Source organism: Chrysochloris asiatica, unplaced genomic scaffold, assembly GCF_000296735.1.
Source record: "Chrysochloris asiatica unplaced genomic scaffold, ChrAsi1.0 scaffold00070, whole genome shotgun sequence".
Taxonomy (NCBI): domain Eukaryota; kingdom Metazoa; phylum Chordata; class Mammalia; order Afrosoricida; family Chrysochloridae; genus Chrysochloris; species Chrysochloris asiatica.
In genome coordinates this window covers 14047498-14063390 of record NW_006408588.1, presented here as the reverse complement: position 1 = coordinate 14063390, position 15893 = coordinate 14047498, and the positions used below count along the sequence as shown (strand labels likewise).

At 38.5% G+C, this 15893-nt stretch overlaps 2 protein-coding genes across 3 annotated transcripts in view; one reads left to right on the top strand and one right to left on the bottom strand.

Moving 5' to 3' along the window:
• Positions 1–5143, top strand: part of SLIRP (SRA stem-loop interacting RNA binding protein) — a 13099-nt gene extending 7956 nt beyond the window's left edge. Inside the window, exons 3-4 of the mRNA XM_006864762.1 lie at positions 4317–4424; positions 5072–5143. Of these exons, the coding sequence (XP_006864824.1) occupies positions 4317–4424; positions 5072–5143 (180 nt within the window). The remainder of the gene's footprint in view (positions 1–4316; positions 4425–5071) is intronic.
• A 48-nt stretch (positions 5144–5191) lies between these two features.
• Positions 5192–15893, bottom strand: part of SNW1 (SNW domain containing 1) — a 40882-nt gene continuing 30180 nt past the window's right edge. The window contains exons 9-14 of one of the 2 annotated variants that reach the window (XM_006864760.1): positions 13534–13650; positions 12356–12497; positions 9609–9705; positions 7903–8020; positions 5941–6104; positions 5192–5860 (exon numbers count right to left, since the gene is read on the bottom strand). In XM_006864760.1, the coding sequence (XP_006864822.1) occupies positions 5662–5860; positions 5941–6104; positions 7903–8020; positions 9609–9705; positions 12356–12497; positions 13534–13650 (837 nt within the window). In that variant the 3' untranslated portion in view covers positions 5192–5661. The remainder of the gene's footprint in view (positions 5861–5940; positions 6105–7902; positions 8021–9608; positions 9706–12355; positions 12498–13533; positions 13651–15893) is intronic. The other variant, XM_006864761.1, reaches the window with a different exon arrangement.

Sequence of the window (15893 nt, the reverse complement as noted above, 5' to 3'; positions counted from 1 at the left end):
TATCTTTGATTTTGGAGAGCTTGATTATTATATGTCTTGGTGATTGTCTTTTAGGGTCTATCCATCCTGGGGTTTGTTGAGCTTCTTGAATGCTTATCTTTTCATTTTTCATGATTAGGAAAAATTTCTTCCAGAAGTTCTTCAACTATCTCCTCTGTGGACTTGTGTGATTGTTCCTGTTCTGGAATGCCTGTAATTCTTAAGCTATTCCTCTTCATGTTGTCCTTCTTCAGATTTTTTTATCCTTTTTTGTGTTTACTCTTCTGTCTTGGCAGTGTTGAGAGATTTATCTTCTAGCTCACTAGTTCTGGCTTCTATCTCTTCAATTCTACTGTTGGTTGTTTTGACATAACTTAGGATTTAATTCTCGGCCTATTTCCTTTTTTGTCTGCCTGTCCCACTCCACAATCCCGTTCAGGCCTTTTTTTCTAGTTATAAACAATTCAGGGCTGGCTTCGGCCGTTTGGTTTTAAGTGGAAACTGTCTCTTTAAATTTCGAGGAGATCTGTGTGCATGTGTAATAGAACCCTCCGAGGGTGGGGCTGAGGTGTCCACTAGCTCGGGCACCCTATAGTCACCATAATGGAGGTGCGCAGACAGCAAGGGACCAGTGATCAGATACCAAAAGAAAAGACTGTCCACACCTTTATCTCTACTGTTCTGCCAGGTGTCTGTGGCTGCTCTGATCCTTCCCCCGGTTGGTCTCACCTAAGATGGTGGCTCCTGGAGCAGCTGAGCATCTTGAATTAGAAAGCAGTGGATTTCTTGCTTCTGCTACAAATTCCCCTAGCTGTAAACCTTCTAATCTAAATATTCCTTTATATGTGGTTCAGACTTCTGGGACCATCCCCTGAGCCTGCTTGGCCCTGTATTCTGTGTTGTTGCTGACGGAACTCCTTACTGCACTTCCACCCGATCCGCCATCTTGTTTGTTCCTCTTCCTCTTTAATTCTTGATTTTAAAAGATTTATAATAATTTATATTTATAATAATATTTATAATAATAAGCAGTGGAATGAGGCTGTTCCAAACACTTAAGTGATAAAATTATGGTTGTTAAGTGCTATCGAGTTGGTTCTGACTCAGAATGATCCTATTTAGGGTTTCTGAGGAACGGCTCATAAATTTGAACCAATGACCTTGCTGTTCAAACCAACATTGCTGTCGAATGCTTATCCTATAGCACCACATAGGTGTTTGTGTGTTAGGTTTTTATTGGCATAACACATCACTGGGCATGTAATAGCTCGTAACTGTTTAGGTTTTGTATATTAGCTTGGTCCTCTGTCCAAGGTCTTGTCTCAGTCCAGAAGTCAGTGGGGGTTATGGGTTTAGCAGAGGCTCTATTGAGGAAAGATAGGACTTAAGAGCTCCTTCAGGATTTTGGCAGAATTTGTTTTGCTGCTACAGGACTTCATTCTTGCTGGTTTTCTGCTGGGGGCTGCTCTCAGCTTCTCCCTGCCACCTGCATTTCCTTGCTACCTGGCCTCTCTATGTTGTTAAGTAACATTAGGTCAGTTCTGACTCATAGCAACCCTGTGTGGGGTTTCCAAGGAGTGACTGGTGAGTTTGAACCACTGACCTTGCAGTTAGCGGTCCAGTACATATCCTTCAGTGCCACCCTAGGGCTCCAATGCTGTCTCATAACATGGCAGCTTGCTTCTTTAAAGCCAGTGAGGAGTGGAGACTCCTCAATTTTACATAATCCTCAGATTATGGTGTAACAACATTAGAAATGAGTTGCAAAAACATAGGAAAATCGAAAGGAAATACTACAAAAATTATAATACTTGAGAGACATATGAAATCCCTCATCACCAGTTACTCTAGGCATTTTGTTGTTGCTAGGTCACCAGCTAAGACAGTGTCTTAGACACTTAATCGTAGGAGTGACGTTCCATCCCTCTTGCCATATAACCTAATGGATGGAGTGGTACCCTATTACCCTTTTCATGTATTACCGCTTAGAAATAAGTCACTAATCCTACCCACACTGAAGAGGGGTAACATGGAGGAGGGCCAGTTTAGAATTCTGCCTCCTATAATGATCTGCTAAGGATTTTAGCTGTTGTTAAGTTCCGTCAAGTTGGTTCTGACTCATAAGGACCCTGGATAAGGTTTCCAAGGAGCGGCTGGTGGGTTTGAACTGTCAACCTTGTGGTTCACAGTCCATTCCTGATCCTATAGTTCCACACCATAAAATTAATTAGTGGAGAATATTCTAAATTCTCTCCTCATTTAGTGTCACATTAAGAGGTGATATTTTTATTATTTTAGTATTTAATAAGGTAATTTTGTTTTCTCATGAGGCTTTAGAAGTCAATCTGTGAAGTTGTTTTACTTTGTTATGGGCCTTCTAGAATGACTGGGTTTTTTGAGGTGGGATGTGAGTAGTTTCATGCCCTTCACTGAAGCCCCCGATTCTTTTCCTCCTGGCATGGAAGTCTGCGATGAAGTATATCAGCCTAAAGTGACTTAAACTCAGCTCATGGTTTAACATGGTGCTTCCACTGATGGAACAGCTTACTCAACTCATGCTGGTGAAAAGTGTAAGGAGACTGGTACTCATATGATTGAGTTTAGCTGGTACCTTCAGTTCTGAAAGGTAGTTTGGTAAAATCTCTCACAATTAAAGATTTACATTTTTTTTTTTTCATCTAATAATTCCATTTCTAGGAATATATCTTATAGAAATGCATGGTCAATGTGTTCAAAGCAACATTGTTTAATTATATCAAATAACTGCAATTTACTTCAATGCTCATTAATAGGATTCATTATAAATATTAATTCATTGATACAGTAGAATTCTATGCAGTTAATTAAAGAATGAGGGATCTGGAAAGCTTTTTATGAACTCTTAAAAAGCTACAAGGACACCAAGTTTTCATGGTTTCTTTTCCCCTCTTAAAAGTACAGATAATTTCAGGTGGTGAGTTAACAGAAGACGTTGATTCTTGATATTATTAACAGAAAATTAATTTTAGTTATCAAAATTCATTGTATGGGGTCCTGGTGTGGTGCTGTAGGATAAGCACCCCATTGGACTCCTAACTACAAGGCTGGCAGTTTGAGCCCACCAGCTACCCTTGGGAATCCTGTACAGGGTCGCTATGGAGCCACCCTGATGGCACATGACAAAATTCATTGTATTCCAGCTGGAAATTCAAATTCCTATCTTGAATATATAGTATCTAAGTTTTGACACAAAAGTAAGCTTTACAATAAGTTTTACATGTGGAGATGGCTTGGAAATTGTATATAAGGAAAAATGAATCACTGGGACTCATCAGAAAGTTTTCCTTTTTTATAGCCTTTGGAAGAGGTCTGCATCCTAATACTTGTAATAAAGTGACCTTTGAGGTATTGTCAATTTAACTTTGTAGTAAGATAGGACGCTGTGACCATCTACATTACCTAGAAGGGCGGAAGTGTAGATAGTGTGTCCAAGCACACACGAGCCTTTTTATCATATGTACTGATGACTGGGTTGAATCATAAGCACTCTATTGTGGAAGGGGAATTCCAGAATTCTGGAATTAGGTAAGTAAGGGTAGTATTTGTATATCTTCTTTCTTAATTTTCATTAGGAACATGTGGCTGGCCTCAGAAATTACTAGAAATGTCACTTGAGGCTTAATTTTTGTAGGATAAGCACTGGATTGCTAATACAGTCAACAGCTCAAATCTACCAGCCACTCCATGCAAAAAAGATGAGGCTTTCTATTCCCGTAAAGATTTACAGCCTTCTGGTCGCTTTGGATTGGAATCGACTCTACGGCACTTAACAACAAACCTTATATGGAGTCCTGGTGTTGCGCTGTGTGCTAATGTGTCAAACTGCCAAGTCGTTTGAACTGTAAGGTTGGTGGTTCAAGCTCACCAGCTGCTTCTTGGAAACCCTCTGCAGGGTTGCTATGGGTTGGAATCGACTGCACTTAACAACAAATCTTATACAAGGTTGTTATGAATTGAAACCAACTTGATGGCAGTGGGTCAGCAGTGAGAAACAAAGATTATTTCTTATAATCAGAAATTCCCTTTACTGCTTTTGCTGCTGTTTGCATCTACAACTTTACATCAAGCTCATTTCCCATTATTTTATTTCACTAATGGCAGAAGCAAAGCAAGAGAGTATTTATGTGTAATACAGGTAACTAAACCTTGGGTAAGTGGGACAGTGAAATCAAAATGATTGGCATTTCTGAAATGTCTCTAATCCCATTTTTGCACATGTACAAGTTGGTTTTTGATTTGGAGTGCAATGGAAACTCTTGGGTTCAGGATGAATCTTTTTCTACATTTTCTGTGTATAGAACAAAGCGACTGGCTTTCACAGAGGTATGGGTTGGATTATGTTTTCTTCAGAAGAAGAACTTCAGAATGCACTACAACAAGAAAACCATGTTATTGATGGAGTCAAGGTAAGTCTTTCTCTGTCATATGAGCTTTCTATACCAATCAGATGGGTTGGCAGTGTGGAATGACAGGCACTTTGGGGGATTTGTGGTCAAACTGCCTTAATGTTTGTCCAAGAGTGGTGTGGTACATTGCCTATATTTAAAAGCCTTGGGGAGGGAAAACTCTTAATGGTTACAAGGTATATGCAAAATGTACGAAAGAAAACAATCTACTTCCAATTCAGGTAAGCTGATTTGAAGTCCTGCCTTTTCTACTTATCATGTAACCTTGAAAAGGAGCCCTTGTGGTGCAGTGGCTGCTAACCCTAAGATTGGGGGCTCAAACCCCACCATTCACTCTTGGAGAAAGATGTGGCAGTCTGTGTATGTAAAGATTTACATCTTTGGAAATTCTCTGAGGCAGGTCTGTTCTCTCCTATTGGGTTGTTTTGTTTTGAGGTGGATTCAACTAACTGGGTGGTAATGGGTATGGTTTTGATTGACAAGTTTTGAAGTAAGTTCAGGAATTCTTAGGAAAACAGGGAATGAATATACCCTTCTTGAGTTACTGGAGGGAACTACCTACTAAACAAGGCAACTTTCAAGTGGTAATTTTAGTTCTAATGTTTTGCTAAGACTTTGTCTTTCCTCACTGTAGTTATTTTTTTCAGCTCCAGGTTCAAGCTCAAAGGCCAAGAATTTTGCAAGGGGATCATGAATCTGATGAAGAGAAAGAGTTTTGAGGCGACCACTCCCTGTTTGATAAAGTAAATGTGACTAAAACATTTGCTTAAATGTTTTTATTTGAAAGAGTTGCACCAAGCAAGAGCTCATTTCCCCACTCCAAATGTCAATAGCACAATAGGGGCAAACATTCATTAGGTACAACAGTTCTAGTATGTTGTCGACATCCTCCTACTCACTGAGCTTGGGGCGACTTTGTTTATAAGTAGTCTTTCTTCCTTAACGCATTAACTCCAAGCTACTGGTCTAACGCAAAAGGAAGTGGTCTTAATTTCGTGTGCTGGGCAGGATGTTCTATAAACGCTTAAAAGTGGGATAAGCGCAAACACAACCCACTCTAAAAAACTCAATAGTTCAAAGTAGAATTTTCCATCCCCTCTTTCTCTTGTAATAAAAAGTAGTGCTGGGCTCGGGCCCCCAGGTTTGGTTTGTCTCCTGACCATTTACAAAGTATTTCCCACATGACTTGCATCTTTAAGGTTCTGACCCCAGTTCATCAGTATGAAGAAAGGTACATCTACTCCTTCCTCCTCTTCTTGCCTTCATGTTCATGTTCCTTGGGGCGGCTGCTATCTGAGGGCCTTTTAGAGCCACCATGCTGTTTGGCTTCTTCCAAAAACTTGTCCAAGCCAAAAGGATCTTCTTCAAACTGAACTGGTCCTTCTCGGCCTCTCTGCCGTCGGTCTGAACCAGAAAACTCTTTATCGGGAACAAATCTAGGGAAAAAGAGAAAGGACTGTGAACTCCCTTGGTTTCACTAGTGTCAACATGTCAGCTGAACTGTCTGCCTTGGTACCTGTTGGTCTTTATTCTGGCTTCTAGGTCGTCTCCATACATGTCCTTATCCAGGTTTTTACTGGGTCTGTAAATACTCTGGGCCATATCTTTGCCACCTCTCCAGGCTTGATCATAAACATTATAAATCTCATCTTCTCCACCTGCAAAGCCACTGTCCATACCCTGTGGAAAAAGACATGAAAATGTTTGTATCACGATTTAAAGTTGAACCTATAGCTCACATTTTCAACAACTAAACTGAAAATTAAAAAGGAGTTCATTTAAAAGGAGTCCTGGTGTGACACTATGGGACTGCTAACCACAGGCCTGCAGTTCAAACCCACCAGCCACTCTTGAAAATACTATACACGATTGTTCTGAGTCGGAAAAAGTCACAAAGTCCATAACTTGTTAACCTGACCTTTGAGTCCTTACCCAAGTAAGGACTTGTTAAGTAAGGTACTTGTTAACAAGAAGTTTGACTACCTTTGCAAAAGTAATCATTAAGCAGGTACTCAACAACTGCAATTTATATAGACATGGAGGCAAGAAGATGGGAGAACTATGTATAACACATTTCTCTGATGCCACTTAACAGTACTAAAATAACATCATCCCCCCTTAACTGCTTGAGAACATCTCTATTACAACATGAGACAGTAATGCACAATCAAAATGCGGTACAGCAACAAGAAATAAGCCTGTCTCATATATGTGGATAGTTTATTAGTAACAGGGACATGTCTTTTTAAGAAATAAATTTCATCACAACTTTTAGATGATTTAAATCTGTAAGGAGTATCTTGAAAATTTGACTTCTGAGAACTTTTACCCATAACCCCTTTTATTCAGGCTATCTTCTCTATCTGAGAAGCTACTGTTACATAGTGATTACAAACAAGCTTTAGTTTGAATCTCAGTTTCATCATTTACTAGCTAAGGGCTATAATTACTATATCAATTTCCTCATCTGTAAGATGGAGGCAATAATAGTATAATTGTGATAGGGTTTTTCTAAGGATTTAATGAGACATGAAAATAAAATACCTGACACGTAGAAACTACCCAACAATTTTTGTTACCTGGAAAGACTTGCTCAAACGCTACCTTTAAATCTTCCGAAAACCTCCAAGTCATTAAGTATCCCCTTCATATTCCAGCAATACTTTATATTTCAATATTCTTACTATAGTCTATCTTGTCTTTATGTCTGTTTTCTATAGAAGAGTGGGTTCCTTGCAGTCAAAGGCAGCATCTCCCTGCTTTCCTGGTGATTTTTGTACCGGGAGTAATTAATGGGCTCTTCAGAAGTAAACCTGTCCTAATTAATACCAACCAGTACTAGAAATCAGATCCTGACTACCAGCTTGTGTGGTTCTGTAAGATAAGCACTGGACTGCTAATCCAAGTTCAAACCGACCAGCTGCTGATCAGAACCGATTTGGCATAAGGTACTTAATAAGCCTAGTAGTTTAATCCAGTTTGATAGTTTTAACTTTTTGAAGGTACCAGGTTTATGTTTTCTGTTGCTGGGTGCCATTAAGCTGGTTATGACTCACAGTGAGCCCATGTAACAAAGCAAAACTGCCCCATAGGGGTTTTTTGGGCTGGTTTTTTTAACAGGTCTTTGTTCTGGATGGGTTTAAACTCCCAACCTCCTGGTAAGCATGGAGCATAATAAAAACATCCAAAGATCAATAAAAAAATAACGCAGGAAGTACCATTATAGGACACTTGGCTCTATTTAAAAAAAAAAAAAAAGATCCCCATAGCAAGTTTTACCACCTAATTTCATTTATAGTGTCTCAGCTCTCAGACGGCCAACGGTAAAGGGCAGTCAGCTGTTTGAACACACTGATTTCTTGAGTCACAACAAGTAACACTGACTTTTTTCACCGGCATTATGCCAGTATACCTTGGGTCAATACAAATCTAGGACACGTTCAATACACAAGACATGCTATTTCTGAGCATTCCGTACCTTAGACTGGTTGAAGAGCCTTTGGTCATACTGAACTTCATTGGAAGCCCGAGGATTGGGCACACCAAGAGCAATGACTTCACTGATATCTCGGTTTTCATTCCTCTGCAGTTTGGACCTGTGGTGAAACACAAGACTGGTAACTGACAGCTCTTTACAGACAAACTTGATAGTTCAATTTCCATACAACCAGAGAAAAGGAGAATGCCATGTTCCTATAATCCCAGATAATGCAGAGCCAGGTTGCAGCCCTTACAGCATTTCAGATATAGGATTATTAGAGGAAGAAGGGTTTACAATTTGGCTTTCTGTTAGCTCAAAAGCCAAGAGATTCTTGTCATGAAATTCTTTTAGGACAATCAATCACAACATAAGCGGAGATAAGAATTGTGGTCTACATTTGCCATTTCTGCATGAGTAAGGAGGGTCTAGATGTAAATGTGATGCATCACACGAATCCTTTTCAATAAGTCAGAATCAGTTCTTTTACCTAAGTCAGCTAGAATTTGAAGGAAAACATTTCAATAACTGGATTACTAAGTATGATTTTGACTTAATTTAACTCCCCCACTGTATTCTCTGTGTATGCAATCTGGAGCACAATGAAACCACAGTAACTGTCACATTTATGTCACCATCAGTTCAGATCTGAAAAGGATTTCTGTAGGCAACGCAATTTTTAGTTGCAAATTTATAGGTGATCTATCAATTCTCACAGCCATTATAACTGGTTTTAAGGTATCATCTACAGAGCCACCTTACCTTTTACAGCTTAGGAATTTCAAACCAAGAGTGTCATTACTTTGTACACTTTCATACTACATTCCTGCTTAATTTACAAAATATATTTACCCAGAACTCCTATTACTTATAAATGCAGGGAGGTAAAACATGCCAGTTAATACAATAAAACTTTACTTTTCATGTTTAAGACTGGACTTAAACCAGATTGTATCAGCTCACGCTCAGAGGATGATCAGAGGATGGAAAAGTGCTGATATTTGAAGAAAATGTTTAATATTTGCATTTAGCTCGCATTCCGAATCACTTACATTTCCTCAACTTTTTAGCAACCCCATGTCCTCGGTCTTTGGGGAACCATGACTTCCCTGAACCTGACATCCTTTCCTTGATGTCCCCATACATGTGTTCAGTTTGTTCTATTCAAGTCTATACGCACTAAGAGTGCTTTGTACATTTTTTCAAGTCATTTTATATGATAGCTCTTTTTGAATTGTAGGTTAAATTGCTCATAAGAAGGGGTTGATTTTCACTTCTTTCAAAACCTATCCTTCTCCCCAGCACTCAGTACTGTCCTTGCAAAAGGAACTCAATAAAGGTATGGCAGTTTATTTCCTGTCTAGAGAAGTAAGTACATAATAAATTTGTCTTGCCATTTCAAGCAGGAAAAGAACAGATCAGAACACTCCCAATTCAATGCTTTTCTTTCACAAACTTGATCTGAATTTCCTTTGCTACCTCCCCATCTTTAAGGATTCTAACTGGCTCTCTAAGGTTATGGAAGAAAAGATTACTTGCAAGGTTGGTTAAGTCTTTTGCTAAGACAAGGTAGTTATGTGCAAGAAACTGAAAGCTAATTTATTAATCAAACTCCAGAGGAACGGGAGAGAAGTGGACTGAAACTCCTTTCTAAAAGGCACACAAAAGACACTTAATAATTTGTTTTCATTCCAAATGGCACCTACCTCTTATCAGGAGCTGCCCTGGAAAGATTTCGGTCATGCTGTCTCTCCTTCCGTCTGTCATGCCGAATTTCATCCCTTTCACGAGCCTCTCCATCCTCTGTGGAGACAGTTGTAAATTACTTCAACACTGTATTATGCACTCATATTTTGAACAAGAGAATAAATAATAGTCTTTGGCCTTAAAAATTCCATAAACTTTTTTGCAGACACATTCAGCCTTTTAAGGCTAAGAGCACTGATATTTGAATGTGAATTCTACAGTTATGCCTGCAGCTGCAATGTTAAGTGGTAAAGCATACTGATGGCTTCAACTTACTCAGAAATACATCAAAAAAGTAAGTTAGACTAATCAATAGGCAAAAATGGATAGATATGAGATAAAGAAAATCTAGAAAAATTAAGTATAAAAAATATTCATTATAGAATCTAGGTGGTGAGGATATGGGTATGTATTCATTACACAATTCTCTCAATTTCTATATTTGAAATTTTTATAATATCAAGAAAAAAAGAACTATGCATAAGTTTACCCTTATTATTTTCAAAGGTTATTATTGAATAAAGAAGCTTTACTTGTGGTCCATGGGGGCTGGTAGCATCTTGATCTCTATTCTGTTTATGCCCATGTTCATTTGTTTCTACCCTTTCTGTCCTGGGGACACCCAGTAGTATAGTGCTTAAGAGCAGGACCTTTACATCCCAGATTCATATCCCGGTTCTGTGACAGCTTACGTGTACAACAGGCAGGTATTCATGTATTATTACCTCATTAAGTCAGACTGTATACTTAATTTCCTATGGCTGAACTTGAGACATCTATAAGCAATTGCCTGCTAGATACCTCCAGCTTAAACTTAACATGTCCACAGTTAAACTACAAATCTTTTACTCCCAAGTCTGTTCTCCCTGCTGTCTTCCCCAATATTAGTAAATGGCAATTTAAGCCTTCCAGTTGCTAAGGATAATTCTAAGTCATCCACGTTGTTATTGCTAAGTGCTGTCAAGCCAGTTCTGGCTCATAGTGACCTCACATAGGGTTTCTGAGAAGTGGATAGTGAATTTCAACCACTCACTTTGCCGTCCAAACCGACTGAGTTTGAGTGCTTATCCTTTGGCACCATACACAAGACTCCAAAGACATCCTAACTGTTCTTTTTCTCTCATTCCTCTAACTAACCCATATGCAAATTCTGTCAACTCTATTTCCAAAATATATATAGATCTGATCATGTTTTCATTATCTCTTGTTATAATTCCTCTTAGATTACTGCAAAAGACTTTCAAATGGTTCCCCTGCTTTTGCCCATGCCTTTCCATGGTAAGTGCCTGAGTCGGTTCTGACACCTAGTGACCCTGTTTCCAAAGGAGTGGCTGGTGGGTTTGAACTGCCAATCTTGTGGTTAGTAGTCCAGTGCTTATCCTACAGTGCCACACCATCCACAGCTGCCAAAGTCTCAAAAAATATGTTAAACCATATTCTCCTTAAACCCCTTCAATTGTTTCCCTTGTTAGCTAATAGGTCACATGCAGCATGGCCATTACTGTTGCCCCATCCCCCCTGCAAATTCCACTCTTGACAGCTACTCCTACTATTATTCTCCTCCTCCCTTGTTCCACCCCCATCACACTGGCCTCACTGCTCCCAATTCAGTTACTAGGCATTGGCTCTGCCTCTGTATGGGATGTTCTTCCCTCAGATACCCACATGGATCACTTCTTCAATTCCTGCAAATCCTGGTGTTTATACTACCACAGCTGTAAGATCTATTTTGATCACCCCTCTCCCCTATTTAGTTTCCCCATTGTGATTAATACTTTCTAAATACATGGGAGTCCTGGTGAGGTACTACAGGATAAACGATGATTAACAGCAAGGTTGGCAGTTCAAGCCTACTAGTCATTCCTTGGAAACACTATAGAGGGTCGATATGAGTCAGAAGTGACTCAATGGCATTTAACAATGATAACGATACAAGGGGACTTCAAAAAGTTCGTGGGAAAATGGAATTAAAAGATAATGAAATACTCCCATGAACTTTCTGAAGCCCCGCTGGATACCACATAATTAACCTTTTTTTTTGGCCTCTAAAACCCTATACAGGGTTGCTATAAATTGGAACCAACTCGATGGCACTTAACAACAAAAATGCTTATTAGAGTGTTCATTGCTCCTCACTCCTGTCTAGCAAAGAATCTTGTGCCTACAGGAGAACCTTGCACACAGTAGGTACTTAATATAAACGGAATAATGAAACAGTAACTGTGCTACTCCAGGAATTTTAATTTCCTTAAATTAGAACTAGGATTTATCTTTGCACTCTAATTGAATTAACACCCCTATCTTAAACACTAAGTAACACTACAAAGAAACATTCGCAGGTTAATGACTAGAGGTACACAAGATAGAACAACTCTGGATAAGTTTATCTGTGTGGCAGCTGGATTATCAAACTGCAGATACCATTACTAGGTTTCAACAAAATTAAAACAAGAGAAAGCCATATGTATAGTTTGAGTTAGTATTGTGATTTTTGAACATATGTAACTCAAAAAAAAAAAGTTTTAGTATAATCCCCTACATGCAAATCTACTTTCTGCTAAAGCAATGTCTAAATTTTTGCACTATTTGAGATACCTGAATTTTCCTTATATGCTTTTTCCTTGTAGGCTATGCAAAACAAAGATGTTCTAAAATAAGCTATATATTGTTTACAAAGAAATTCATTTCAGTAATGAGAATGTCAAACCTTTTTCCACATGGGTTTTGATCCCAGCTCTCCTCTCCCTGGCTTTCTGGGCCATTTCTCTAAGTTTCTCTTCATGTTTCTCCTTTTCTTTTTGAGCCATCTTTCTCTCTACTTGGGCACGCATTTCCACAGCTTCACGAGCCTGTCAGATAAGCAAGAGGTTAACAGAACACTGTTCCAGGTAAATATTTACAGCTAGCATCTAACCCCCAGTCAGGCTTAAAAGAATAGGTATACAAAGTGTAGATTTGTTATTGCTGATTAAATCAAACAAAGATTCCTGTCCATGAACAGATAACCTTCCAAGAAAACATTGCAAACTGCCTTTTTACTATGGGAAATGTTTGAATGGTTAAAGCGATCACTAATTAGTGTTTCACTAATGCTTCCTCCAAAACAATCTAAAAAATAACATTAAACAAGATTCCAATAAGACAATTTTTAATGTCAGTAATATTTATGATAACTGGTTACGTTTTCATAATGAAACAAGTTAACTTAGGTTAAAAACCTAAGATAATTTCTATTAGGACATTCACTGTACAGAGAGATAATACCTTTTTATTCTCTAAACACAGGACATAATATATGTGAACTTTAAGGTCACATGTAAATTAGTACTATACTAATGGAGTCCTGGTGTGGCACCGTGGGTTCATGTGCTGGACTGCAAGGTCTGTTTGAACCATGAAGTCGATGGTTCAAACTCACCAGCCGCTTTTTGGAAACCCTATACAGGGTCACTATGGGTTGGAACTGACTTGACAGCACTTAACAGCAATACCCTAAAAATAATAGCCAATACTGGAAATTCTCATTTCTGTGGCACTGAGTTTATTAGGATTTTTATGTGTGTTTCTTTGCTACTGCCCCTTGGGGAGCTACATACACTACATTTAAAGTAGAGGAAATTTACGCAGTGTGGAGAGCAGCTAGCAATCTGCAGAAGACAGACTCAGTCTAGTGACTCACTGCTCCTGTGTGTTGGGAAGGAGTTGCACCAGCAGTGCAACTTAGACTGCACGGATGGCAACTCACACCTGCCACCTTTGGCACACTATAGCTTCAAGTCTCTCTATGTACTCGACACTCTAGCTAAATTCATAGTGCCTTGGGTAACCAAGAATGGATTTGTACATTATCAACAGCACCAAACAATCAAATTACAGCAGACCAACCTTCCGATCAGCAATGTAGAGGGCTTCAGCCAGTTTGGCAAAATTTTCATTGATGTGAACTGTCTGTAGTCCTCTTCCATCAGCAGCCAAACGTTTGTCTAGTGGGATTGTATAACCCTAGTATGAAATCAAACAGAAGACACCAGTCACAAAGAGCTGCAAAGCATTCACTAAAATTATATATTCTTATTGTCATTCTTATTCCACTTGTCATTTTTCTTGTCTTTCTTTATAATTATGTAACAATAGCTTCTAACACTACTTGCTTTGTATGGAAGGCTGCTTATATTTATATTTCATTTAACCTTTAACAGAGAAAATACTGAAGTTGTCAAGAATTTAATTGTGCTTGGATCCATACTCAATGCCTATAAAAGCAGTAGTCAAGAAGTCATATGACATAGTACACTGGGCAAATCTGTCAAAGATCTCTTTAAAGTGTTAAAAAGCAAAGATGTCACTTTGAGGATGAAGGGTCCCCTGTAAGCCATGGTATTTTCAATCACCTCATATGCATTCCAAAGCTAGACAATTAATAGGGAAGACTGAAGGTGGACTGATGCATTTGCATTATGGTGTTGGTGAAGAATAAATTAATTTGACTTGGTAGAAGTACAGTCAGAATGTTATTTAGTAGGGAGAATGGTGAGACTTGTCTCATGTACTTTTGGACATGTTAACTGGAGGGACATCAATGAGATGGACTGAAATGGTGGCTATAACAATGGGCTCAAACACAGGACAACTGTGAGGATGGCACAAGACAAGACAATATATTGTTCTATTGTACGTAAGTCACTGAGTCAAAGTCAACTTGAGGGCACCTAACAACAACAGAAATCCTATGCTTATAACACTGTTCCCATTTCACAGCTGAAGGTACAGGACTTAGGTAATATCCTCAAGGTCATACGGCTAGTAAGTGGATGAGCTAGGATTTAAACTGGGGCAATATGACTTAAGAAGTTCTAGAAAAAGAAATTCTCATGTTAATATCTGGCTTACAAAAAAAAAGTAACTATTCAATAGCTAAATAGTATTCTCCTCTAGTAAATACAGTAGTCATACAAAGGTAGAACAAAATTGCTATAATCTTAGTGGTCCACTGTGCTATATAAAAACCTTGGTGGCCTAGTGGGGTTACACAGTGGGTTGGTAACCATAAGGTCAACAGTTTGAATATCTCAACCGCTCCATAGGAAAAAGAGGTGGCTTTCTGCTCCTGTAAAGATTACAGCCTTGGAAACCCTACATAGGGTTTGTTATGAGTTGGAATAGGCTTAGTGACAGTAGGTTTGTTTTGCGTATTGTGCTATATTGGTTTAATGCCTTAGATTCATAGACTATTTTGAATTTTAATAAATGAAATAAAAAGAGATGTTTGCTAGAAAATTGATATTCTATGACTTCAAATTTGCATCCTAATTCAACAACTCAAGCCATAAACTTGAACATCCATGTAACAGAATGAGCTTTATTTTTGCAGATTTGACTACTCTCAAATGTCGACCTCTATTTCAGTCTTTACTTGTACTACAAGGAAGTGTAACAATCAGCTCAAGGACACTGCAGTTACTTACAGATTACTAAGCTACTCTAATTGGACTAGCAAAAAATCTTTTTGTTTTAGAATGATTATAAAACATCCTTTATGGAAAAATTTGTAATTAATCATGAGCTAAAGAGACTTACTTCACCCTTAAAAACAAAACCAGGAAGTATTATTTGAGGAAACGAGGAAAGAGTGATGAGAGATTGTATCTACATTATTCAACATGTTAAGTATCTTGCTGATTAGCAGAGACATGTTGTTAAGTGCCACGGAGTCAGTTTCAACTCACAACGACCCTGTATGAAGTTTCTTAGGATTGACTTGTATATTTGAACCGCCAATCTTTCGGTTAGTAGTCTAGTGCTTATCCTGCAGTGCCATATCAACATTTAAATAGCCTAAGTCTGCAAAAGAACTCTGGTAGCATAGTGGTTACAAATTGGGCTGCGAACCACAAGGTCAGAAGTTTGAAACTACCAGCTGTTCTGCAGGAGAAAGATGAAGTTTTCTGCTCCTGTAAAGATTTACAGCCTCGGAAATCCTGTACAGGGTCGCTATGAGTCGGAACCGACTCCACGGCACATAACAACAAATCTGCAACATTATAAACAGAAAAAGAAATCGTTTGAGAATGAAGGCACAGTACATCCACGACCTTCACTTTGTTAGTCATACCATTTTAGAAATTTTTTAGATTGAGTTTTCTAAAGACCATGATCTTTTATTGGTATGCTACTTTTATATATTGCTTCTCCATGTACTCTGATAGGTATAATTTATGAAAATAATCTATATAGTATGAATGCTT